The following is a 27,089-nucleotide window of genomic DNA, read 5'->3' on the forward strand; positions in this document are numbered from 1 at the left end:
CCCGAATTCAAACCTTGCCAGACCATTTGCATGGAAACCCATTACAGTTTCCAAATTTTACATTTTTTTTTTTTGGGCCTAACCCTCAACATGGGCATTACTAAAAAAAAATGAATTGCAGTTGTATTGGTCCGCAGACCCGATTCATCATATGCCCGTGTTCTCTGCTGCCAAGGGCCAGACATAGATGTGAGAGTATAATGTGTTTTATGCATTTCAACAACAATACACTCTCTTGTCCTCAGGGTGAACCTGAATTTGACCGGCTCCACAAAATTCGGCCCCTTATAAATCACCTTAACCAAAAATTTGCAGATGTCTATACTCCCCAGCAAAAATCTGCGTTGATGAGTCCCTCATTCATTTTTTTTGGCCGCCTTGCATTCAAACAATTTCTCCTCAGCAAGCCAGATATGGGGTCAAGATGTATAAGACCTGTGAGAGGGCAACAGGCTATGCGTATAAGTTTCGGATTTACAAGGGGAAAGAGCCCCTTGGATGCCCAGACTACATGGGAAATAGTGGTAAGATAGTTTGGGACTTGGTGTCATCCTGTTTCTATATGGGGTACCACTTATACGTGGACAATTGTTATTCAAGCGTGCCACTATTTAGACATATGTACAATCTTTAATCTTGGAATTGGTGCATGTGGCACTGTAAGAACCAATCGCCGGGGCTTCTCCCAATGGCTTGTAAATACCCGTCTTAGGGGGAAAAAGCCTGCTTGAGAAATGAGGAATTGCTTGCAATGAAGTGGAAAGACAAAATTAATGTTTTCGTCCTGTCTTCCATTCACGCAGACACGACCATCCAAATTGCCACGACAGCTGTTGTTGAGAAGCCCCTCTGTCCACCACTATAACCTTAACATGGGAGGGGTGGACTTCAATGACCATATGATAAAGCTGTACTTAGTTTCCCGAAAACCCAGATGCTGATACAAGCAAAGTGTCCATTTCAATTGGCTTTATATAATGCTTTTGTGCTTTACAAATCAACTGGATGAAATTCCAGGAAGAGATCATCACTGTCCTTTTTGTATCCAGAAGGTGCTGTGGCCCAAACCCTCAACACAGATGCAGTTAGCCGGCTGCATGAGAGGTATTTTTCCCAATGCCATTCCTGGTACCCCAACCCACAGGACACCCCAAAAAAGATGTCTGTAGCAGACATGGAACAATCTGTTTAAAAAGTTAAAGTTTAAAAAAAAAAGTGAAAAAAAAGCATAAAAAGTACAAATCCCCCCCAAAAATTTAAAATTTTAAAAACCAAAAATAGTTTTTTTTTTGTTGTTGTCGTTACTGTTCTACTGTTACAATTTTACTGTTTTATTGTTAACCATTGCGGTTTTCTTTGCAAGAATGCCGTTCAGCTGCAGCACCGACCTGTTTATTCTGACAGCAACAGGAACTTGCTCTCAGAATATACATAAGTCAGTGTGGGCAGTACTGTTGGATGAGATTTTTCATCCGCAGTTAAAGAGCATATATGCCGAAGCATGGGGGCCTGGGGTGGCCAGTGGGTGGATGGCACCTATGCTTCAGCATATATATTTTATAATATTTTTGGCACATTTCATGTGTGCCCACCTTTAGAAGTGGATGGATGCAGGGTGGTTTATTCTAATGGTGGGCATACCACACACTTTTTGTAGTAGAGGTTTCTTCTCTTTTTTTTTCATTCAGCGCACAGGCTGCTTACAAAAAAAAAAGAACATAGCATACACACTCAGCAAGGACCAGCGACATACTGGTACATCACTGGACTTTTCTTTCAGCCACCGATCGGCTTTCATGTAAAAGCAATCCTAGTGGCTAATTAGCTGCTGGATTGCTTTTACAAGCAGTGGGAGAAGATGCCCCCCTCCCCCGCTGCCTTCCACAGCCTTCTTGGGCAGTCCCGTGCCATTAGGGGAACCTGAAAATGCAGCCGGTGTTTCTGCCAGCTGACCACAGAGCTGTTTGGAGAATGGGGCCAATCATCTCTTTAGTCTAAGAAATTAGAAGCTGTGAGCATTTCATCACTTCAGTTTCGCAGGATATAAACAGCGCCATTTGTAAATTGGGAAAGCATCTGATCACACCGGATCCTGGTGAGATAAGATAATGTAAGGGCAGAGGCAATATCTAGAATGTGCTAGAGCCCTGATTTCTCAAAAAAAAAAAAATATGACAATGCCCCTTGAAGTTATAGGGGATATTTGCATTCCCTGTGATGGCATTAAAAGTGATTAAAAAAAAAAATGAAAGGGACAGTGTAAAAATAATAAAAAAAAATCTAAACTTAAAAAAAAAAAAAGCACCCTCGCCTCCACCTACGTGCGCGAGCGTTGACTCCATGCCAGTAGGTTAACCCCTTCACGCCTAAGGGTAAAACAAATCTAAACGCCTAAGCACAATTTTGCAACATTAACATGTGTTAGTAAAATCGTACGTATCATCAGAACTACTTTGTACATCCAGGTGCATTATACCTTTTTTTCATGACAAATTGGGCTTTCATTTGGTGGTAAATGGTAATGGATATCTCCTGATTTTTTTTTTTTTTTTATTATCAAAGGAAAACTGTCCCAAAATAGTAAAAAAAAAAAAAAAATTTGTATTTAGCTGTGTGTTTCTTGTTACTACCATAGCCTATCACCAAAAAAAAACCCCAAAATGAATTCTCCAGCTCTTGACGATCGCAGCGATACCATATGTGTATGTTATTTGTTGTCTGTACCCGTAGTACAGCCCAGCAACAATAGTGCCCTTTTTTTTTATTTACTTGAAACACACTGACATTGACATTAACTGGCACCAAATTTTTTTTTAAATCCTAATTTTTGACCCTGACCTTGACCCAAACAATAACCCTGGCACTGAACTAGATCAAGCCCTTGATATAGGTATTTTTCTTTTTTTTTGTTTAATATTTATTTTTACAAACATTTTTTTTTCTCTCTATGCCAGGAGTTAGAGAGATACAATGTATCTCTCTTCTCCATTCATAGAGAGAGAGAAAAAAAAACAAGGGGGATACGCTGCACGGTGACTGATCACTGTGATAGCCAATCAGAGGCTATCACAGCGATCATGTGACCTGGAATCGGGAGTCCCGATTCCCGATCGTTAGAACGGGATCCAGGGCTCTCAGTGACACCACGGTTTTTGTGCTGGGAGCCCAAAATGTGGTGCGCACAGCACAAAGACCGGTACGTAAATATGCGGCCCCATGGAAAAAAAAGCCCAGTTCCGTGAGGCCGCATATTTGTGTGACGTCGGCGTCAAGGGATTAACAGCAGTTGCACCATGCATGTGAAGTATTGCCGCAAACGTCAATTTCGGTCTTATTTGTTTATAGCGCAAAAAATGAAAAATGCACAGGTGATCAAATAACACCGAAAGAAAGCTCAATTTGTGTGGAAAAAAAGGACACAAGTTTTGTTTGGGTTCAGCATTGCATGACTGCACAATTTCCAGTTGAAATAGTGCAGTGCCAAATAGCAAAAAAGGTCTGGTCAGGAAGGGGGGTAAATTCTCAGGAGGGCAAGCGGTTAATATATTTATCACCAAATATGTGCTGTCAATTTAAATAGACTCACCAGAGCTCCAGACTTGTAACATAATAAACCTGCATGAGCTTTGGGAGTAACGATCCTTTTCACTGGACTTCCCTTTTACCTCATGTAATCCCCAGAAGGAGGAAGAAAAAGGGAAGCTCCCATAGTGTAAAACCATGAAATCGCTTTATTCATAAAATCAAATACATTCAACTCACATGGACAAGTGTCGCAATTGATACAAATATTAGAGCATATAATCAGAATCCGGTCGTCTCTGGCCAGTGCTAGTGTGCCGCAAGATCAAAGCCATTATGCGTGGTGCGGTCATATCCAGGCCCCGCGCACAGCAAGTTTGAGCTTGTGGCAGATTAGCGGTGGCCAGAGATACCTGATTCTGATTATAGGTTGTAATACTTGTAAGTTTTTGATTATTATTTGCACTTCAGCATTTGATCGATGTAGAATATGTCTGAATAAGACTGGTTGGTGGGGTGTTCGGTAGTTCTGTTTTCTAATATTTTTTTAGTACTGTGTATTTGTCAACTTTTCTGTTTTACAGGTAGAACTAGACCTACTTATAGACAAACGTAACAAAATTCAGAGAACCCTAAGTTCTTCAATTGATGAATTCATTGTTGAGGTTGAGCAACTGCCGCTAGATGAACGTCTTACAAAGCTGGAGGTATGGATGTGAAACTTTCCTTTCTCTTGTATTGGGTGACATCATGGCTGCCTTGTATGCATTCTCTGGGGTGTTGTCCCTTTTGAACACTAATTGGTCTATTTAAGTTTTCACAGAAGATTCACATAACTTTCATCCAGGATTCACACATTTTCCAATTGAATCCAATTAGAAAAATGCCTGAAACTTGCATGAAAACTTTTCTAAATAGAGCCCTTGGGCTTAATTTCTGCTTGCAGTTGGAGATGGAGGTGGGAAGGCCTGCATATAAAAGGAAAAACCGGGGAAAGCGTTTTTTCTTTCTGTGGTGTTGTGGGGTTTTTTTTAAATCCTTTTTTCTTTTCTTTTTTTCCCGGAAAAATTTTATAAAATGTGTGGGATATGTTCTTTTACAAAGATAAATAATATATCCGAGACATGGTATTCAAACAATATAACATGAAGTATTTTTTGAAAGATTTCTGAGACTTTATGTAAAGTCTTAAATTATTAAACGTTCTTTCAGCTAAAAAGTAAATCTTGAAATACAATTCAAGTAACCATGTACTTCTTATATATTCATTTCTTCCTTTATGGGGCACTGTAGGGGAAAGGCTGTGGTTTAGTTTGCTTGTGGGCTCCATCTTGTACCTCCTACAGTTTTGTAATTGTTGGGATACAGTAAATGATAGCTTCTATCCTCCTCTCAGCCCTTGTTGACAGGTAAGAGGGTAAATGTGTCTTGACAAATCATTTTATCTTTATAACCTTTAAATGATTCCTATTAAGGTTCTCCACCATCGCAGCATAATGTTTACCTAAAGTCTGGTCAGTAAATTTGTTTTTCTTTTCATCCTCTCAGCAAAATGGTGAGATCAATATCTACAGTTTGGAAACATTTGCATAGTGCAATTTCTGCTGAGAGAAAAGCTGTGATTTTTCAAATATTGGGAGAAAAAATATTCTTTTCCAAATGCTACATGATGACAAAGCACATTATTGCATGCTAAAATGCCCAAAATACAATGCAAATAAATAAGGACTATGATGAAAGTGCAAGTAGCTTTCCCCTCCAGAATTCTCATTCCAGATCTAGATAATCACAATTTTTAAAAAGCCAGCTTAGTGTACTGAATAAACTATACTTTTATTTTGAGCATAAAACTTTTATGTGCACAGTATTTTAAGTTCCCAGTGTAAAAAATTGACTTTCAACTTAACCAAAAAATTCTGAACATTTTAATTTTTTCCTGGAATAAATACAGGTTAAACAGGTTAAATTTTACATCTCTATTTGGGGGGCAGCAAAAATAGGCAGTTGATATGAGTGCCTCCACTTGAGCTGCAAAGGCAGTTGGATGAGGATGTAGGCATGCCTTGGTCATAATGCTATGCAGTTCTTAGTGCACTGGGACAGGACAGCTGCAACCATAACTCAAATACACACCCCCATTCATATTTGTAATGTTTTCTTCTTGGCCTAAAGGCTAAGTTCACCTTAGGTAAATAAATAAATGCACATTTAGCTTCCTTGAGACCTACAAAGCATTGCACCTTGATCAGATGTCAGCTCTGTCTGTTCCACTATAAGGGCAGACTGATACTCTGCTGCAGGAAGTGCCAGTGAATCACAAGGGGGCTGATGAGTGACCTGGTAGTTAATTGAGAACAACAAACAGTCTGCCACAGTGGCAGATGAGACTCATAGTTCATTTATTAAATTCTGTTAATGATTGATGTGGCTTTGTGGGCGGAGCCCTTCACAGCTCCAATGTTTTTGAAATGTGATGGTGTGGGGAGGAGTTGAATAGGGGTATTTCTGCAATAAAAACATTTTACACCCTAAATATTGGTGTAACATGTTACTAAAGGTGAACTTATCCTTAAAAATAATTTTTTAAACTTGGCTTTCCATAATCAATAAATGAGATGTAAAATCTGCTAAGCTACACCTTGTCCACCTGTGAAGTGTTGGGGTCAACTCCAGTGGCTTTGCTGGCTGTGCTCTGCATGTCCTTTCCAGGCTATGATTGAGGTAACCAGGGGAACAAGGTAGTGTCCTGCCTGCCCTTGGGGTGGTTTGGTGCTGCTGGTTAGTGGTTTGGTAGGTTGAGCATAGAGTGCAGACTGAGGGGAACCAAGATGGTGTCCATAGATACTTCCATCGGTGGAAGATAATGTACTTCCGGAGCGCAGATGGTACACCTCTGATGGATGGCTGACATAGAGAGATGGCCCCTTTTCTTCCTGGTCAATATACAGGATGTCTCCCTGGATGGAGTAGGGGTAGTTGTTGCCATTTGGCCTTGAGCCCTGTGTCTGCCATGTGCTCTTGCCCACACTGTACAGCAGTACTGGTCTCCCTGCATTCCAAACATGAATGAAGAAGAGGATGCAGAAGCAAAGAGGACTGTTCTACATGCAAACCATGTTCTTCCTCAGCTGCTATATCTACACTGGCTGAGGTAAACCCTAGGCCTTTTGGGTGTATATTGGGTTTATCTGTGGAATGTTTTGGCTTTTGCTTGGTCTAACCACTTGCCTACCGGGAACTTTCACCCCCTTCCTGCCCAGGCCAATTTTCAGCTTTCAGTGCTGTTGCACTTTGACAATTGCGTGGTCATGCAACACTACTCATGTTAAATTTTTATAATTTTGTGTTTTTTGAGACTGTGATTTATTTTGGTGGTATTTAATCACCACTGGGTTTATTTTTTGATAAACCAAAAATAACTGAAAATTTTGGAAAAAAAATTTTTCTTGGTTTTTATAAAATTTTGTAAATTAGTAATTTTTCTCCTTCACTGATGTGTGTTAATGAGGCAGCACTGATAGGCTGCACTGATGGGCATTCACAGACATCACTGATGGGCACTGAAAGGCGGTACTCATATATGGCACTGATGGGCAGCACTGTTAGGTGACACTGACTGGAACTGTTAGGTGACACTGACTGGAACTGTTAGGTGACGCTGACTGGCACTGTTAGGTGACGCTGACTGGCACTGTTAGGTGACACTGACTGGCACTGTTAGGTGACACTGACTGGCACTGTTAGGTGACACTGACTGGCACTGTTAGGTGACACTGACTGGCACTGTTAGGTGACACTGACTGGCACTGTTAGGTGACACTGACTGGCACTGTTAGGTGACACTGACTGGCAGCACTCATAGGTGACACTGACTGGCAGCACTCATAGGTGACACTGACTGGCAGCACTCATAGGTGGCACTGACTGGCAGCACTCATAGGTGGCACTGACTGGCAGCACTCATAGGTGGCACTGACTGGCAGCACTCATAGGTGGCACTGACTGGCAGCACTCATAGGTGGCAATGACTGGCAGCACTCATAGGCGGCAATGACTGGCACTGATAGGCGGCACTGAAAGGCAGCTCAGATGGGCACTGATATGTGGCATTGATGTCCACTGTTGGGCAATGACAGGTGGCATTGATGGACATGGACAGGTGGCACTGATGGGGTTACACTGATATCAGGGTACTGATTATCAATAACCGGCATTTCCTTATTTACATGGGATCAGCTGTGATTGGACACAGCTGATCACATGACAGAGCCGAAGTCTTCGGCTCTTTCCTTCGATCGGTGATCCACTGTGTTGCAGGGACACAGCGCACCACCGATCGCCGCGCTGCGAGCCCCCGGGGGCGTGTGTGCACGGTTAGTGTGGGATGTCAGCTTGCGCCCGTCATTTCCTTATATGGCGGGCAGGAGACGGCTAAACATGCATACAGTTTTATACTCAAAAGTTTGCATATCCTTGGAGAATTGTATGCATATCCTTGGGGTACTCTATGCACCATTTCTAAAGAAAACATAAGTGAGCAAGCAAAACACATTTCTTTCTTATGGGATTCATTTGTGGCATTGGCAGTAAAGGCTTCTTTCTGGCAACTTGACCATGCAGCTCATTTTTGTTCAAGTATTGTATTGTGCTTTTTAAAATAACCACACCATTTTTTTTCCTGAGCAGCCTGTGTTTCTCGTGACTGTTCAAGGCTTTGGATATCTTTCTATATCCTTTTCTATCTTTATAGTGTTCCATTAACCTGGTTAAGTAGGTCTTTTGACAGTTCTTTTCTGTTCTCTATTTATTCCAGGTACTTATATAGCGCTGTCAATTTACGAAGCGCTTTACATACATACTATACATTCCCATCAGTCCCTAACCCTCAAGGGGTGTACAATCTAAGGTCCCTAACTCACATTCATACATACACATACTAGGGCCAATTTAGACAGGATCCAATTAACCTACCAGCATGTCTCTATGGCTCAGTATCTAGCCTGCTCAGTGCAGCAACGTGAGAGCTAACAAACTCATTGTCTATATGTTCACAGATGCTAATTGCAATCTAAACAGCCACAGATGTGGGAAGTTAACCTTTATTTGCCAGTTTAACCTGTACGTGTCATTTTGTGTGACTGTACCAAGGCCAAACATTCCAGGGTATGTAAACTTTTGATCAGGACAATTATGGTGATTTCTGTTTTAATAACTTAAAAAGGAGCCAGGCAACTATATGATAATAAATGGCTTCATATGATCACTATACTCAAATAAAAGACAGTTTTCTGTTTCATTGTGTTTATTAAAGATTTATATTCAAAACAATAGTCGAAGTCCTAAGGTAGAAAAGTTGTATCGTGATCCCACAACTCAGACAGAGAATAAAGTCAAAACCAATAGGCCAGGGAGATACAGATGGTATATACCATAAGTATCAAATGGTGAGGATAGAGGTTCAATTAAAAACCACAATAAGAACCAATGATCAGTCATATTTTCAGTATTACCAAAATTTTCACGATTTCTGCCAGGGTTTTCAAACTTTTGGGCACAATTGTATCTTTCCTGATTTCAGGCTTTTGCTCATACAGAACAGTTATCTCAGACCAAGGGCCCACCATATTATCATACCTTTTCAGCTAGGGACACTGAGGAAGAGGGCATATACACATCCAAGCAAATTTAGGTTCCATAGCTTGCACAAGATTGGAAATCTAAAGGTTTACAGGAGTGAAAGGGTAGGACTTTCCTCTCCAGCCTGTAACACGACCATTCGGTGCTGGACCCTGCATATATACTGTATGGAACCCTGTGCAGTAATGACTGACCAAGGCATTTCCAGTATGGTGCTGTACAGGTCCAGGCAGGCGACCCCAAGAAAGGGGGACTTAATCCTTGAGGGTCTGCTTTGACATTGCCCTCTATGAAGGGTAAAGGTTGGAACTTTGTCTTTGACAGATACTGTGGTGAGATTAGTCCCTGTAAGCCAATTTTGGTATCCCATTTTATTGCTGCTCTTTTTCTCCTTTCCACCAGTAGAGGGCAATTGATATTGAGCTACTGTGTTCTGTTTTTCCTGCTAGGTCTGGCTGTGTGCCTCCAACTGTATGTGTGTGCCCTTTCTCTTTTCCTCTCTAGTGGGACATTTTAGTAAAGGCAGTTTGTGCTTACTGTGTGCCTCTGGCCACCGGGGGGGCTGTTTGCCTGTTCAAAGCTTTCTCATGGCTGCCATTTTCCCTGTTGATATTGTCCAAGCATGCCTAATTGTAACAGGAAAACATAAATTATACTTACAAGCCTAGTGAGCTGATAGCATTTAAAAAACACAAGGCACAGGATAAAACCTGAGAGTCTTTTCTTGTCCTTAGTCCCTTCCTGTCCCCACTCTATCCGCAGTTCACATGCCAGGGATAGAGAATTGGCAGTTGGATTACCTCAGGCGTTGGCAATTGTTTCCAGGTGAATGCTCGTTTCATCTGGAGGGTTTTAGGGCACTCTGTTGATGAGGGGCAAGCATGATGTTGATCTGATAGTATCTATGTTAAATGCAAAGCTGTACAAGTTTGTCTCCAGGATCAGGGATCCTCAGTCATTGTGGTAGATGCCTTAGTAACACTGGGGGACCAGTTCTCCCACATTTATGCTTTTTCTTCTATACAGCTTATTCCACGCCTTTTACGCAAAATTAATTTGGAAGGTATACTGGTGATTCTAGTAGCACGCCTTGGCCTAGGAAAATGGTTTGCTGACATAAAAATGTGAGAGGGTGATCCCTGGCCTATTCTGGCTTATCCAGACCTTCAGGCCTAAGGTCAAAACATCCATCCTTCCTTATGGTTGCTTGCTGTAAGGGCTTTATTATTGAAGATGGATTCCTAAACGATAGGGGAGTGTTGAAGGCAGTCATTCCCACACTCTTGAGAGCTAGGAGGGCTGCTTCAAGGAAGATTTACCATAGGACCTGAAAATTTTATGTGGCATGATGTGAGGCTAGGAAGGGGACTTCTTGCAGTATATTATGGGTCGGAGCTTGATTTTCTTCCTTGAGTTTGGAGTAGATATGATGCTGGCCATGGGTATGATCAAGGGACATTTTTTGGCCTTGGCTAGTTATAAAACCCCATATCTTTTTTGTGCATACTTCTGTTCATTGTGTCACACACATGGTGCTTCCAGTCAGGTCACCTTTGTCCCCATGGAGACCACCTTTTGAGCTGTTTCAGGGCTTTCCAGTAGTGTTTTTTTTTTTCTTTTTCTTAGGGTTGTGTTTTTGGTACTAGCACTTTTGGCAAGAAGAGGGTCAGGACGGGCGTTGATTGATACTCTGATATGACTGGATGGTTCTTCGACTTCAGCTGTTACTGCCAAAGGCTTTTTCAAAAAAAAAAATTTTTCCCCCCATACCTCAGTCTCCAGGAAACAGCTTTGTCTCCTGGAGACACATTAGAGGTGGTTGGGGCTGTGAAAATGTATTTGAAAGTGTCTGATGCAGTCGGGCAGCTGAATTCATTGTTCATCCTTTCTGAATGTCCTAGGAAGGGTCAGGTGGTTACGAAGTTGACCATTTCTCAGTTTATTGCCCAAGTGAAAGCTCATTCTATCAGACGTGTTGGGCTATCCACCATCACGTTTCAGTGGCTTGGGTTTGCAAGGCTGCGACCTGGGCTTCAGTACACACCTTTGCTAGGTTTTTACCAGGTGGATGCAAGGGCCACTGAGGATACTGCTTTTGTCAGCAGTGTTTTGCAAGCTGCGGAGTGGTCTCTTTGGGCCTGATGATGGCTACTGTGCCCCCCTCCCTTCATGTGGATAGCTTTCGGACATCCCAAGTAGTCATGATTAATAACCTGCTCTGTGTCCCGTGATGTACAAAAATAAGGAATTTTTTTTTACTCACCTGTAAAAATCCATTTGTCGGAGTACATCATGGGACACAAAGGTCCCTCCCCTCTTTTGGGGATTCGTTGCTTGCTACAAAATTGAAGTACTTCCTGTTTGGGAGGGGCTATGTAGGGGAGGACTTCCTGCCAGTGTGTATTTACCTATAGGTGGAGCATAACCCAGGTAGTCATGATTTATAAGCTGTTCTGTGTCACATGATGTACTCCAAAAAATTTGGTTTTCCAGGTAAGTACAAAAATCCTATATATATATATATATATATATATATATATATATATATATATATATATATATATATATATATATATATATAATTTTTTTTGTTTTTTGCAGAGCGTAAGGAATCAGAAGGAAAGCTGTCTGATCATAATTAGTTTTGTTTTGTTTTTGTTTTTTTTTGGGTGGGGGGAGATGCAGCAGGCTTTTAAGTTCAAAAGCTATAGATCTATAATTTTGAGGATTCTACCCATATGTACTCAAAAATGTAATCTTTGCTTTTAAGGCAGTGTTAAACCCAAAAGCAAACGTATTATATTGCAATTTACCAATTCTTAGATGTGATGGCTGCATTGGTTTCCTTTTTGAAGCTGCCTTGCTTTCTATTTTCATCTGGTGATTCAGACAGCAAGTCTGTTGTTTTTTCAGAAGCTCAAGCTCTCCAGCAGAATGCATCAGTTTACATGGAAGAGACAATCCATTTACCACTGACGAGGATGATTAAAATTGGCTTTTGTTTATGTAAACCTTTATCTCAAAAGGAACAAACCGGTTTGCTGTAACTGATAAGAAAGTGTTAGCTGGAATTTGGCTTCAATTTGTTGTTGTATTCAAATCTGCTAATACATTTTAGCACTCCCATCCCCCGCAGACTGACAATGTTGCTGTCTGCTGTGCCCTGTGCTCATTCCTCCAGAGTGGTGTCTAATCTACTACCTTGATAACCAGGTCAAAACAAAGAAAAAGTAAAAAAAAAAAAAAAAAAAAAAACTGATTCAGCCACCACATTGGTAAGCTGCAATATAATACATTTTTGGGTTTAACACCGCTTTAAGAGCTTGAGATGCTTCTGTTTTTTTCTAGTCCCTGCTTTTTCTTTTCCACCTGTGTGGCAAGAACCCTTGATGTATGGGTTGTGAGACCTAAAATGGTTCTAAAAGCTCAAGGTTTTTAACATTCATGTATTCTATGCATGATGGTAAAAAACATTCTGTGTGAAGCAACCCCCCCCAACTACTTACCTGAGCCCCCTCTCGATCTAGCAATGTCCAGAAGAGCCTCTGCTCTCTCACTTCTGATTGGCTGAGCCATTGGCTCCTGCTGCTGTCAATCACTGCCAGCGAGCTAATCAGGAGAGGGTAAGGGAGGGGCAGAGTCGAGCCACAGCTCTGTGTGTGAATTGGAAGCGAGTCTGCTTGGGTACCCCCATACCGAGCTGCTTGCTCTGGGGGCACAGCAGGAGGAAGGGGCCAGGAGCATCAGCGGGAGACCTGAGGAGAAGAGGAGGTTCTGGGCTGCTTTGTGCAAAACCTCTGCACAGAGCAGGTAAGTATAACATTTAAAAAAATAAAACAAAAAAAAAACCCTTTAATATCACTTTAAAAATATTCTCTCTTCTGATATTGCGCCTTATCAGATTAAAAAAATCTTGCTAAATCAGTAACTTTTCTAATTTTTGAAGCAGTCAAATCAGTTAAAGCCACATCATTGCAGCCGTACTGTTCATTTCTGCTAAAAACAATATGGCTCAAAGCCTATGAAGCTGGCATGACCTCCAAGACTAGCCTCTGTGGAACTTAATTCGAGATGGTCCTAGTTAATAGGCTGTTATGACACATTCGTGGTGGGGATTAAGAATGAAGTTTTATTTCTGTAGGAAGAACTGATTATTCTGTAGGTTCCAGAGGAACCCTTATTTTAAGCTATTTAATACCATATTATCCTTGTTCTAAAACCCCTTGGGAAATTTAGAATGGTTTTAAATTTGAAGAAACAAGTCCCTCCTTTACAGAATATTTAGTGTGAATATTTGTATGAAGAGCCGGATGGAGGTGAAAGGATTTTTCTGGCTTTATATAACGTTTTATTTATTTTTTTAATTTCTTATCTTTTCTCAGGACAGGGAAATGTTAAAATGTTAATTTTAATCTCTGCCTAGTCCTCTGAAAATTTTCAGAGACCAGGTTGGAAGGTCGAAGAGAAATCAACCTGAACTTGTCTCAGTATGTAATTTGTTCTAGGTTGCAGACACTGGAAAAAAGGATCTTCTTTATGGAGAAGATTTTTAAATTCGTTTCCATGGTGGGGAAGACGAAAACTCTTCCAGAGGTCTCCATCAGACTGGGTATGCAGACTTTATGTATAATGATGTAGTACAATGACAGGCGCAAGGCAGTTCTCTGGTCATATGACGTCCTCCCATTCTAACCGTGCATGTGCAGCTCCGGGAGCGTGTGGCGCGTCGATTGGTGGTGCGCTGTGTCCCTCGATCGACAGAGCCAAAGATGTCGGCTCGGTCATGTGATCAGCTGTGTTCAATCACAGCTGATTGCATGTAAATAGGGAAATCCGGTTATCTGCATTTCTCCCCTCAGGAGCTGTCATGCTGACAGCTCAAGAGGAGAGGAGAGCCGGTAATCTGTATTCCTCGGAGGGGACATGTACGCTGATCATCAGGGTACTGATGATCCGTGTGCCCTGATGATCTGTGCAGCCCCAGCAGTGCCACCTGTCAGTGCTCATCCTTGCCACCTGCCAGTGCCACATATCAGTGCCCATCTGAGCTGCCTATCAGTGCCAGTCAGTGCCGCCTATCAGTGTGCATCAGTGCCGTCTAACAGTGCCAGTCAGTGCAGCCCATCAGTGCCATGAGTGCTGCCTTTCTGTGTCCATCAGTGATGCCTGTCAATGCCCATCACTGCAGCCACATTAGCGCACATCAGTGAAGGAGAAAAATCCCTTATTTACAAAATTTTATTACAAAAACTAAGAAAAAAACTTTTTTTTTTTTTTTTTAAATATTCAGTGGTTTTTGGTTTAAGAAAAAATAAAAACCCCAGAGGTGATTAAATACCATCAAAATAAACCTCTATTTGTCACAAAAAATGATAAATTCATATGAGTACAGTGTTGCATGACCGCGCAATTGTCATTCAAAGTGTGACAGCGCTGAAAGCTGGAAATTGGCCTGGGCAGGAAGGGGCTATAAGTGCCCTGTAGGCTTGTGGTTAAAGAAAGAGTAACAGTTGTTTTGCATGCAATGTTGCAACACTATATGGGGGACCTGATCAAACACCCTTCTTCTCTAGCCCTAGAAATAGGCTTATGGGGAGAACTGTCTCCAATATTTTTTAGCTGTACATACGAAAGGGACTCTGCCTCTTCTGACAGACTATTCGAGCACAGGAGTCCTTGCTTTTTCAGGATATATAATAAAATTGCAGTGATGCAGAGGAGATTAGTGTGTCCACTACACAAGGACAATACACAAATTACTGAAGTGTTCCATATTTGGAGGTGCAGCAAAGAGATTTGAAATGGAGCCTGCTGTTCTTTTCTACGAGATACCAAATAGATGGGGTATGCCTGATGTGGATCACTTTACCTCACGTAGAAACAAAAAGGTGTAACAAATTACGTCTTCATAGAGTGGGGACCGTTAGCTCAGGGGAAGAACTCCCTAATTCAGATGGTACTTCATGCTGGGGTATGTGTTTCATTCTTCTGTTCTTTGCTACCATTATTGATCGGAAATATTCTTTAGGAAAGAGCACAGATAGTTCTATTGGCACATTGGTGTCCAAGAAAGAGTTGGTTCTCAATTCTCATGTCTCTGTCAATCTCCCCTCCAGGGTTTCTGTTTCAGCTAGGGGTATGGTGGTACAGTGAGCCCTCAGCTAGTTCATCTGACAGTCTGAATGAAGGCAGAGAGGAGAATTCCCTTAAACAGAGGATGTTCTGAGGCAGTAATTGATGCCCTTCTTTGTAGTAGTAATTCAAGCTAAAGTGTGGAATTAAATTTTACTATGCAGATGAAAAACACTACACAGGATTTAGTATTCAATACCTGCAATCCTGGACCTTCCTTCAGGCTGGAGTAGATGTGAGCTAGGTTGGCAGAGGATGTCCTTTTTCAAGAGATTCTTTATCTAGAGATCATTGCACACCACAGATTAAGACTACTGCTCCCTGGGATTTAAGTTTTCCCTGCAAAAGTTTTTTTTGCACCCGTATAGAAGTTTTTCCTGAGATTCTTAACATCAAAGATGATCTTTTTAGCCATTACATGTACAGTGGCTGTAAAAAGTCTATACAACCCTGTTAAATTGTCAGGTTTCTGTGATGAAAACAGTGAGACACAGAAATCATTTCAGAACTTTTTCCACCTTTTAATGTGACCTATAAACTGTATAACTCAATTGAAAAGCAAACTGAAATCTTTTGGGAGGGGGGGGGGGTTTAACATAAAAAAATGAATAATGTGGTGGTGTGAGTGTGCACACCCTCTTATAACTGGGTATGTAGCTGTGTTAGGAATTAAGCAGTCACATTCAAAATCATGTTAAATAGGATCAGTACACACCTGCCATCATTTAAAGTGCCTATGATAAACCCAAAATAAAGTTCAGCTCTTCTGGTTGTTCTTTGCTGACTTTTTTTAGTCGCATCCTACAGCAAAAGCCATGATTCGCAGAGAGCTTCCAAAGCATCAGAGGGATCTCATTGTTAAAATGTATCAGTCAGGAGAAGGGTACCAAAGAATTTCCAAGGCATTAGATATACCATGGAACACAGTCATCATCAAGTGGAGAAAATATGGCGCAACAGTGACATTACCAAGAACTGGACATCCCTTCAAACTTGATGAAAAAGCATGTGGGAAAATGTGTTATGCTCTGATGAAACCAAAGTTGAACTTTTTGGCCATAATTCCAAAAGACATGTTTGGCGCAAAAACAACACTGCACATCACCAAAAGAACACCATACCCACATTGAAGCATGGTGGTGGCAGCATCATACTTTGGGGCTGTTTTTCTTCAGCTTGAACTGGGACCTTAGTCAAGGTAGAGGGAATGAACAGTTCCAAATACCAGTCAATATTGGCACAAAATCTTCAGGCTTCTACTAGAAAGCTGAACATGCTGAGGAACTTCACCTTTCTGCATGACAATGACCCAAAGCATACATCCAAATCAACAAAGGAATGGCGTCACCAGAAGAAGATTAAAGTTTTGGAATGGCTCAGCTAGAGCTCAGACCTGAATTGGACCGCAAATCTGTGGGGTGATCTAAAGAGGGCTGTGCAGAGGAGATGCCCTCGCAATCTGACAAATTTGGAGGGTTTTTGCAAGGAAGAGTGGGCTAACGTTGCCAAGTCAAGATGGACCATGCTGATAGACTCGTACCCAAAACGACTGAGAATAATAAAATCAAAAAGTGCTTCAACAAAGTATTTGTTTAAGGGAGTGCACACTTATGCAACTATATTATTTTAGTGTTTTATTTTTACTTCTCTCCACTTAAGATTTCAGTTTGTTGTTCAACTGAGTTGTACAGTTTATAGGTCACATCAAAGGTGGAAAAAGTTCTGAAATGATTTATCTTTGTCTCATTTTTTTACATCACAGAAATCTGCAATTTTACCAGCGGTGTGTAGACTTTTTACAGTATATCCATTGTATTAGGGTGATAGGACACTTGCACACCTTGTCATGTAAAGACCCATATTTGATTTTCCTAAGGAAGGGATAATCCTTGAAGAGGAGCTCCAGTCTCCCCCAAAACAATTCAGCAGCTACAAATATTGTAGCTGCTGACTTTTAATATAAGGACTTTCACCTGTCCAGGGATCTTGCACTATCCACACCCAAGCTGATTCTTCAATGGGCTTTCGGGTCCAGGCGCCAGCATTTTAACTAAGGGAGAACGTCATGGCACAAGTCACGCTACACTTTCTTATATCACTAAATACCAGCGCAAACCCACATAATAAATTGCATCACCCAACCTATTAAATTAATACTTAATAAATAACAAACTTAAAAAAACTGTGACACAAAACCACTTTTGTGCTAATGAAATAATAAAAAATATATATAAATAAATAAATAATTTTTAAATTAATAAGTCCAGTGACAAAAAAATCCCAAAGTAACAGTCCCGTGACAAAATTAATTGAATTGTAATTATATTGTAATTTTCATTGGATTCTTCCGTGCCTTTGATCCCTTCACCATCCACCAGTGCAAAAACCAACATTAACCGCACTCACCAGATAATAGTGAGTCACACGCCTTTCAGGGATATTAAGGGCTCCTGGACCCCCTTTACTTTATATAAGACCTCCAAATAATGCCTCCTCTCGGATATGGATACCTCTTCTGGTTACTCCTCTCACCGAATCCCCCATGGAAAATCAGGAAGAAGAAAAAACCATAGTGTAATACCGTAGTGGTTTCTCATCAAAAGAATCTCTCCAGACCACTCACATTTTAGCAGGATATAACCCGCATTTTATTGAAACAACAACGATCTTTTCTTAAAAACGATCCATTTTCCATGTACAGCGACTTTTGCATAAAGACCCCACAGCCTAGTATACAGCAGGATGGCAGACCTCAGATGCAGACTCATCCACTATGCAAAGATGGCCCCTTGGAACGCACCGCTCGGCGTGCGTTCCACTCACCGGAAATGACGTCAGACGCCGGAACAGGCAACCGGAAGTGCGTCTACGCTACACTTTCTGAATGGTCCTGCAGCCTTCTGTAATATGTCCCAAAAAGGCTGTGGGCAAAGGGGGTGGGGGGTGGGTAGTGATCTTCTGCTCAGATTGCCTAGAAGATCCAAGTGGGATCAGGTACCTGTGAAAACCCAAAAAAAGTGCACATTTTTAAACAAGACGGGGGGAGGAGACAAAGGAGAACGTCCCCTTTTGGGTGAAGTGCTGCTTTAAAGTGTATTTCCGCTTCTATGTCCAAATTGGGATAACGCTTGCATTTTTTTTTTCTTTTAGTTGTCTCTGTTTACGTGGCATAACTTACAATAAAAAATTAAAATTGCAGCTTACTTTTTTTTTAGATGCTCTGTTCTGGAACCTTCAGCAAGGAGAAATTCTAGGTATTTTTCATTGTGAGGGGGGCTGGGCAGCTATGTTGGCCATTATTAATTCTAAACCGTGCAGGAAGAGCTTCATTATCAGTTATAAGTGGTAAAACTCTCTTAACAAAGGGGTAAAGGTGTAGAAGCTGGGCTTCTGGCATTCTATACTTATGAGGACAGACTGGAGACAGGCCTACTCTAACCATGTTCAAAAAAATATTTGCAGTCACCCTGTCCCCAGTTATCTCTCCAAGGTATCTTTCATCTTTCCATGGATTACAAGAAGTGGCTTTCCCAACTTTCTCTAGTACCCAGATAAATTAGAAGGTAGAGCAGTTTAGGATATATGAAGAGGGTAAAGGGTTATCTCTTGGGAGATCTCAAACTCACTAAGGAGTACAAGAAGCTCTTGTCATTTTCTAGTTCTAGTCGGTAGTCTGGATAAGGGGTTTAAAGCCTCCCAAGGTCACAAGGGCAAGTGGATTAGAGAAGCAATTCTTGCCAGATATACTGTAATAGCACAGTTCACCAGGCTCCAGCTAAGATAAAGGCACATTCCACAGTACCATCATCAACTTAATGGGTGGCAGGTGCAGAAGATTCTTTGGTAGAAATCTCCAAAGGTACCGTATGGTCCATAAATGGTACTTTTGTGAAGCATTACCAAGTGGAATTATCAAGCCCGAGATTGGATTTTTGTTTTCAGTTTTACGGGCTTTTTCCCCCCTCCCTAAGGTATACATTTCTTGTTTATATTCAGGTAGCCAATTAGGGAAAACAACCTTTAGGTTTCATATACAAATTCTTCAAAGTGTGGCATTTGAGACACTTTAACCACTTCAATACCGGGCACTTTTACCTCCTTCCTGCCCAGGCCAATTTTCAGGTTTTCATTGCGCGGTCATGCAACACTGTACCCAAAACTAAATTTTTATCATTTTGTTCACACAACTAGAGCTTCCTTTTGATGGTATTTAATTACCTGTGGGGTTTTTATTTTTTTCTAAATTAACAAAAAAGACTGAAAATTTTCAAAAAAAAAAAAACACTTCTTTCTTTATTTCTGTTATAAAAGTTTGCAAATAAATATTTGTTCATAAATTTAGGCCAAGATGTATTTTGCTACATTTCTTTGGTGAAAACAACCCAAATCAGTATTTATTATTTAGTCTGTAGGAAAGTTAGAGTTCACAAACTATGGGATATATCTGAAAATTGATCAATCCTGAAGTACTGACAGCCAATCTAATTTCTTGAGGCCCAAAAATGTCAGAACAGTACAGATATCCCTCAAAAGCAAAGTAGCCAGTCTGACATATTTCATAAGAGGCATGGTGAGTTTTTTGAAGTTGTAATTTTTTGGAAAAAAGAAATTAAAAAAAATAATTTCACAATTTTTTTTTTCATACTGTCACCAGTGCAGTACAGCTACAAAAGTGATAATTTTTTTCAAATTTTTTTATTTCATTTTTTTCTCTTAAGATTTTTTTTTTTCTCTCATATTACATTATGACCAAAGTTGTATAATGTTACCATAGTAACATTGTACAACTTTGGGGAAGTGTTAAGTATTTTTTTTTTTTTTTTTACACACAATTTGATTGCTTATAGCAAAGAATTTCTTTGCTATAAGCAAGCATTTAACTGAATGAAATTGATTCATTCTGTTTTTTTTGTTGTGATTAGCTGTGATTGGCCAAGGCTAATCACATGACACAGATTGGCTGTGATTGGCCCAGCCTGTGCATGTGATCGCTGTGACCATTCACAGCTAGACACACTTGTACACAATGGATGGCATGAAAGGAAGCCATCCATTGTTTACAACTGTCATGTGACCTGCTGTGATTGGTCACAGCAGGTCACATGGTACTAGCAATGGGCCAGTACACAGATCTGTCATCGGCTGTATCCGAGGTACACAGCTAGTGACAGTTCCACCACAGCGCGGCCCTGTCATATGACGCCCACCTGGATCGACGAGTGTCCCGCCCGGCCGTCATTTTCCTATTGGCCGGGTGGGAAGTGGTTAAAGCACTCTGCCATTTAAAGAACCTTTCACTTAATAAAATGGTTACTTTACAGTCATGTACACACTGTTGAGCTTACTTTACTTTGCTGCAGAAGTTATACCCCATGTCGCTTTCATCGTGCTGCCATAGAAGTCTATGGCCTCATTAGACTTTGCTCTCTGAAGTACGATACGCTTTCAGATCACTTTTCTGATAGCAATAGACAGGAGTGAGGTGGTGGTGTATCACCTTTCACCGCCTGTTTAATGTCCTAATTATAGGATAGTTGCAGTGCAGCAAGATTCATTTTTAATGCACAACAAAATAAGTAAAATTCCTGCCACAGCCAAAAAGCATCGAGGCTACAGCATGTGTACATCCCCAGGCCACTGCCTCAGCAGCAACAGGGGGAGTGGTTGAGGAGTGTTAAAACGTGGCTGAACCATGTATTTTACTGAGGGATGGGGAAGGGGGGTTGTTTGTGAATGTGCTACTGAGTGGGGCTGGGGTGAGGAATGTACTACTAAGTGAAGAGAGGGGGGATTTGGGGGAGACTTGGTACAGAGAATGTACTATTGAGTGGGGAGCGGGGAACGAGGGGCAGGAATTGTACCACTGAGCAAGGAACTGGGGAGTGGTGTAATGTGGAAGGCATGAGGCAGGTATGGGGAAAGTACTACGGAGCATGGGGTATTACTGAACTGGGAAAACACTGAGAAAGGGACCTGCTAAACCGGGGAACTGCTGAGCAAGAGATATAAGGTAAAGGTCTGTTGAGCAGGTGTTACTAATATGCCAGGAAACTGATAAGCAAGGGAACTACTACTGAGCCACCAAAAACACCAGATACCATGTCAACACCTAACCATGTATCAAATCTAGCAACTTCCTCATCATTACTTCCCCTTTTAAACAAATAGAATATTAACACATAGGACATTTGACAATTAAAGCTTCATAAAAATGTTTGTTAAAGCTGTAGGTGCATGTGTATTACTAATCAATGCAGGTGGGTGTAAATAAGGCCTTAGATGACAGTATTTTCAAGGGTCTTCCAGGACAGAGTCTATATTTTCATCCATAGTTTCTGCTGTATAGTTTTGCTGGTTGATGTTAAAGCAGTTGAAAATCCTATACATTTACTCATTGAAGTGACTAGCATTAGGTGATACAGAAAGATGAAACAAATCCTCCTATGTATACAATAATTTATACCTGTGTATCTGCCGTTATTTCTTCTGTAGAAGTCTTTACAGATCTCAGTGGGGACAGCTGTAAGCCCTGTTTGGATAGAAGGGACACACCCCTCTTCACACACTACTAAGAGCAAGCACACTATGGATATCAGTCATAGGCTGTGTTTCAGCTTCCTCCCATCATAATTTATACTCTTGGTGTCAGGAAAAGTTGCCAGAAATGACTCATGCTGACAACTGAGGAACCAGTCATCAGAGAGAAATCATACTTGTGCTTTGGGTGAAGTCAAGTGCACACTATAGAAGGATGTGCTTTTGTCATATTTCATGTCTGCGATTTACAACCACTTTTAATTATCATAATTTCCCCTTGTGCACATGTGACAATTCTTTATTTTATGAAATTGAAGATAGGGTGTGTGTGTAAGGGGGAGGGGGCTGGTGAAGGCAGCTGTCCTTTAAGACTCTTGAACATACCATTGCTGTTAAATTTTTTATTTCCTCATTACCAAAACCCATATCACAAAAAATAAATCTTGTTCAGAAGCATGACCTGTATAATTCAATTTGTAATCTTGTTTTTCTTTTCTTTTGCAAAGATGCTAAAGCATTCACTCAAAACCATATATGGAACCCCTGTTGATTGTGAGGATTCAGATTCTGTGTTTCAAGAATTTCATGAATGGAAGCAAGCAAGTTTGATGACCTTTAATACCTTGAGGAATGAAACAAATAGTTCTCTTAGCATTATCTGCACATGGTTTTCTGATATCCAACAGGTATAACAATGGCAGATTTAATGGTCTCTTTTAAGCCCCTGTTCACACCGATGCTACTTGTCATGCAATTTGGCAGTTCAAATCACATGACAAGTCATACCCTATTCGATGTGGAACCATTCTAATCGATTTTGAAAGTAGTTCCTGCACTACTTTTAGCAATTTTCGGTGCGACTTGCATGAAGTTGCACAGATGTCTAACAGGTCCCACTGACATGCGACTTTAAAATCGTATGACTTTAAGTGAAGTCGCACAATTTCAAAGTCGTGTTCAGTGTGAACCCCGGATAAAGCAGGGTTTCCCAGAATGTGACTATTTTACCATTGATACTGCTGTATAATACATGGAAGCCAGCAGAAAACGGACTGGAGAGAACACAGACAAAACCGTTTCATATGCATTTCCTTATTACACAGGAATATGACTACTACTAGTGGCCAGGGAAAACATGTTGTTTTTACCACTTGCTTCGTGACCACGATAAAACTTTATGAAAATGTATAATGCCTCTTGATGTGAGAATGTTAATTAACCACTTTAGCTCTTTGGTTGTGCTACATCCTTCCAGAAACTAAAGGGTTTAATACAAGCTCATGGCTGCAGTAGCTTCCATGAGCTTTGTATATCATGGTCATACAGCAGAGGACACAAGTACCTTTTTTTTTTTTCTGAGGGCAATCCCCTATAATTCTACCCAACTCCACGAGTCCTCAGGTTTTTTTGCTAGTGTTTGAAGGTGATGGATGTCTTCTTGGAGAAACCAGCTGCACTAGTTTTTTTTTCCTGTATCATTTTATATCCCAATTCTTCAATTAACCTCATTGTCTTCTGATGCCTATGCAATAGCAGTACAGCCAGATCAGTGCAACTTTAGTGAAACTTAGGGATTTGCACCCAGACCCCATGCTGTAGGGAATGCCTGTAATGTCTCCGAAGACCCCTTTGGAGCAGGGTTGCCAACCTCCCGTGGCATTTTTTACTGACTAAACTTGGAAAAATTACTATTGAGCCTGAAAAATGACAGAACTCCTTAAAAATGAATACCATCAGTATTTAAACAGTATAAACATGATATGGAAATCCTGACAATACACATAACAAGTAGTTTGCATGGCTTACTCTCACAAAAGTCAACACAGCATGATAAATTATCAGCCCCTGATATCTATGGACAGTTGTAAAAGTCTCTGATCTTTACACACTGTCAGTAACATTACTGACAACAAGACGAGTTAAGCCTGATATATATATATATATATATATATATATATATATATATATATATATATATATATATATATATATATATATACACATACACACACACATACAGTCAGGTCCATAAATATTGGGACATCGACACAATTCTAACATTGTTGGCTCTATACACCACCACAATTTTGAAATGAAACTAACAAGATGCGCTTTAACTGAAGACTGTCAGCTTTAATTTGAGGGTATTTACATCCAAATCAGGTGAAATGTGTAGGTATTACAACAGTTTGCATATGTGCCTTCCAGTTGTTAAGGGACCAAAAGTAATGGGACAGAATAATAATCATAAGTCAAACTTTCACTTTTTAATTCCTAGTTGCAAATCTTGGGGCATTTTCCCTTCAGTTTTGTCTTCAGCAAGTGAAATGCATGCTCAATCGGATTCAGGTCAGGTGATTGAGTTGGCCATTGCATAACATTCCACTTCTTTCCCTTAAAAAACTCTGGTTGCTTTTGCAGTATGCTTTGGGTCATTGTCCATCTGCACTGTGAAGTGGCGTCCAATGAGTTGTGAAGCATTTGGCTGAATATGAGCAGATAATATTGCCCGAAACACTTCAGAATTCATCCTGCTGCTTTTGTCAGCAGTCACATCATCAATAAGTACAAGAAAACCAGTTCCATTGGCAGCCATACATGCCCACGCCATGATACTACCACCACCATGCTTCACTGATGAGGTGGTATGCTTAGGATCATGAGCAGTTCCTTTCCTTCTCCATACTCTTCTCTTCCCATCACTCTGGTACAAGTTGATCTTGGTCTCATCTGTCCATAGGATGTTGTTTCAGAACTGTGAAGGCTTTTTTAGATGTCGTTTGGCAAACTCTAATCTGGCCTTCCTGTTTTTGAGGCTCACCAATAGTTTCCATCTTGTGGTGAACCCTCTGTATTCACTCTGGTGAAGTCTTCTCTTGATTGTTGACTTTGACACACATACACCTACCTCCTGGAGAGTGTTCTTGATCTGGCCAACTGTTGTGAAGGGTGTTTTCTTCACCAGGGAAAGAATTCTTCGGTCATCCACCACAGTTGTTTTCCGTGGTCTTCCGGGTCTTTTGGTGTTGCTGAGCTCACCGGTGCGTTCCTTCTTTTTAAGAATGTTCCAAACAGTTGTTTTGGCCACGCCTAATGTTTTTGCTATCTGATGGGTTTGTTTTTTTTTTTCAGTCTAATGATGGCTTACTTCACTGATAGTGACAGCTCTTTGGATCTCATCTTGAGAGTTGACAGCAACAGATTCCAAATGCAAATAGCACACTTGAAATGAACTCTGGACCTTTTATCTGCTCATGGTAATTGGGATAATGAGGGAATAACACACCTGGCCATGGAACAGCTGAGAAGCCAATTGTCCCATTACTTTTGGTCCCTTAACAAGTGGGAGGCACATATGCAAACTGTTGTAATTCCTACACCGTTCACCTGATTTGGATGTAAATACCCTCAAATTAAAGCTGACACTCTGCAGGTAAAGCACATCTTGTTTATTTCATTTGAAATCCATTGTGGTGTATAGAGCCAAAAATGTTAGAATTGTGTCGATGTCCCAATATTTATGGACCTGACTGTACAACTGTATAACAAATAATTTACGCTACACTACCACATCTTTTTATTACATGCTGGTACATAAATTCTGGTATTAAGTTGTGCATGTGTGCATTAAAATTAAGTGTTTTTTTTCGTGCAAATAAAAGAAATTGCAGCTACTATATTTTTTTCTGCAAGGCCTCTACTTCTAGAGAATATATCATGCTTTTGGCGGTTTTAAGTTAGTTTAAGCCAAAATTCAGATTTGAACATGTGTGATACAAGTGAAGAAAATTACTCTAGAGTCAAGCTTGCAGTTGAATGTGCAACTGTGTCCTAGTATTCACACCCACTATCAATCAAAGAAATGAGTCCTAGAGTTGTCAAGTTAATGGACATTTGTGCTGGTTATGAAAGGGTATATTCTTGGAATGACTGCTACGGTGGCAGCATTAGTATATATGTTACAAATATAATGCACCAAAAGTGGGTAGGTGATTATGTAACCTGGAAAAGCTTTCCTCTAAGCTCAGCTTCACACATACGCAACACATTTTTTAGTGGTTATTGTTGTTCAGCTTTGATTTTTATGTGGTTCTGAATTGAGAAGTTTGCATTAGCGATATCTGTGTGGTTCTAAGGCGGTTGTTAAGGAGCGGGCTGGAAAGCTGGCCACTGCATTCTTAACTACCGATGACTCAACAGCTGTCAGTGGGATTCTAAGAATATTGGCATTAAAAATGTAAATAAATAAAAAAACTGCATGGGAGCCCCCCTCCCAATCCATACCAGGCCCTTTAGGTCTGGTATGGATTTTGAGGGGAACCCCACGCCAGTATTTACAAAAAATAAATCCGGGGAAGCGACACCGACACCCCCCCTTCCCCACCCGAACCATACCACGCCACATGCCCTCAACATGGGGGGGTCCTTTTAAGAAAAAGATATCTCCCAAAGTAAATCAGCATCACGGTGAACGCCACCCAGCATGCCCAAGTCAGTGACATCACAAAGGGATGGGGTCACTGGTCTCCCCCACCTATTAGTTTATTTATCAGCAGCTACTAAGCGGAGTTGTCAGAAGGGAGCCAGCGTCAGGTGCAGATCTCTTATTTATTTTTTTCTTCCTTTGGGTGGGCAGTTGTGGCGTTCATTTTGCGTGGCGCAGGCTTTACTTTGGGGGACATTGTTTTCTGTTTTTTTTTTTTGCTTTTTTTTTTAATACAGCGCTACCCCCACATGGTCTGCTTGATAGTGCTTGTCCCCAGTGGTTGTTCTGACTTTGCAAGGCTCCCAACAGCTCTGACACTCTGGGTTCAGACATATTTCAAAAGTATAGGCTAATAATGCAAGAGCCACAATTCTTTAGTAAGATATACAAAAGGTAATAACTGTGGGGATGGGCTGATGGAGAGAATAAATGTACAGTGGTTAGGTGGGGGCAGGATAGGCCTCTCTGAAGAGATACGTTTTCAAGGATTGTCTAAAAGTGGACAGAGTAGGAGATAGATTGGGGTAGGGAGTTCTAGAGGATGGGAGAAGCTCTGGAAAAGTCCTGGAAGCTAGCATGGAAGGAGGTGACAAGGAAGCTAGAGAGCAGGAGGTTTTGGGAGGAACTAAGAGAACAATTAGATTTGTATTTTGAGACTTAAGTTAGCAATGTAGCTAGGGGCAGGGTTGTGGATGGCTTTGTAAGTTGTTAGTATGTTGAATTTAATTTGTTGGGTGAGCAGAAGCCAGTGGAGGGATTGGCAGAGAAGGATGGC

General features: G+C 40.8%; 1 protein-coding gene and 1 non-coding gene across 2 annotated transcripts in view; both read left to right on the plus strand.

The window, feature by feature from the left end:
- The window catches only part of STK31 (serine/threonine kinase 31), a 267,629-nt gene that overhangs the window by 87,382 nt on the left and 153,158 nt on the right, over nucleotides 1-27,089 (plus strand). The window contains exons 10-11 of the mRNA XM_089673219.1: nucleotides 4,107-4,229; nucleotides 22,335-22,514. Of these exons, the coding sequence (XP_089529345.1) occupies nucleotides 4,107-4,229; nucleotides 22,335-22,514 (303 nt within the window). The remainder of the gene's footprint in view (nucleotides 1-4,106; nucleotides 4,230-22,334; nucleotides 22,515-27,089) is intronic.
- On the plus strand, nucleotides 14,832-14,938 carry LOC149465971 (U6 spliceosomal RNA). The gene has a single exon (XR_016312201.1). It is a non-coding gene; the product is annotated as a U6 spliceosomal RNA (small nuclear RNA).

This window comes from Staurois parvus, unplaced genomic scaffold (assembly GCF_062004578.1).
Source record: "Staurois parvus isolate SC_StPar_1 unplaced genomic scaffold, SC_StPar_1.0 ptg000136l, whole genome shotgun sequence".
Lineage (NCBI taxonomy): Eukaryota > Metazoa > Chordata > Amphibia > Anura > Ranidae > Staurois > Staurois parvus.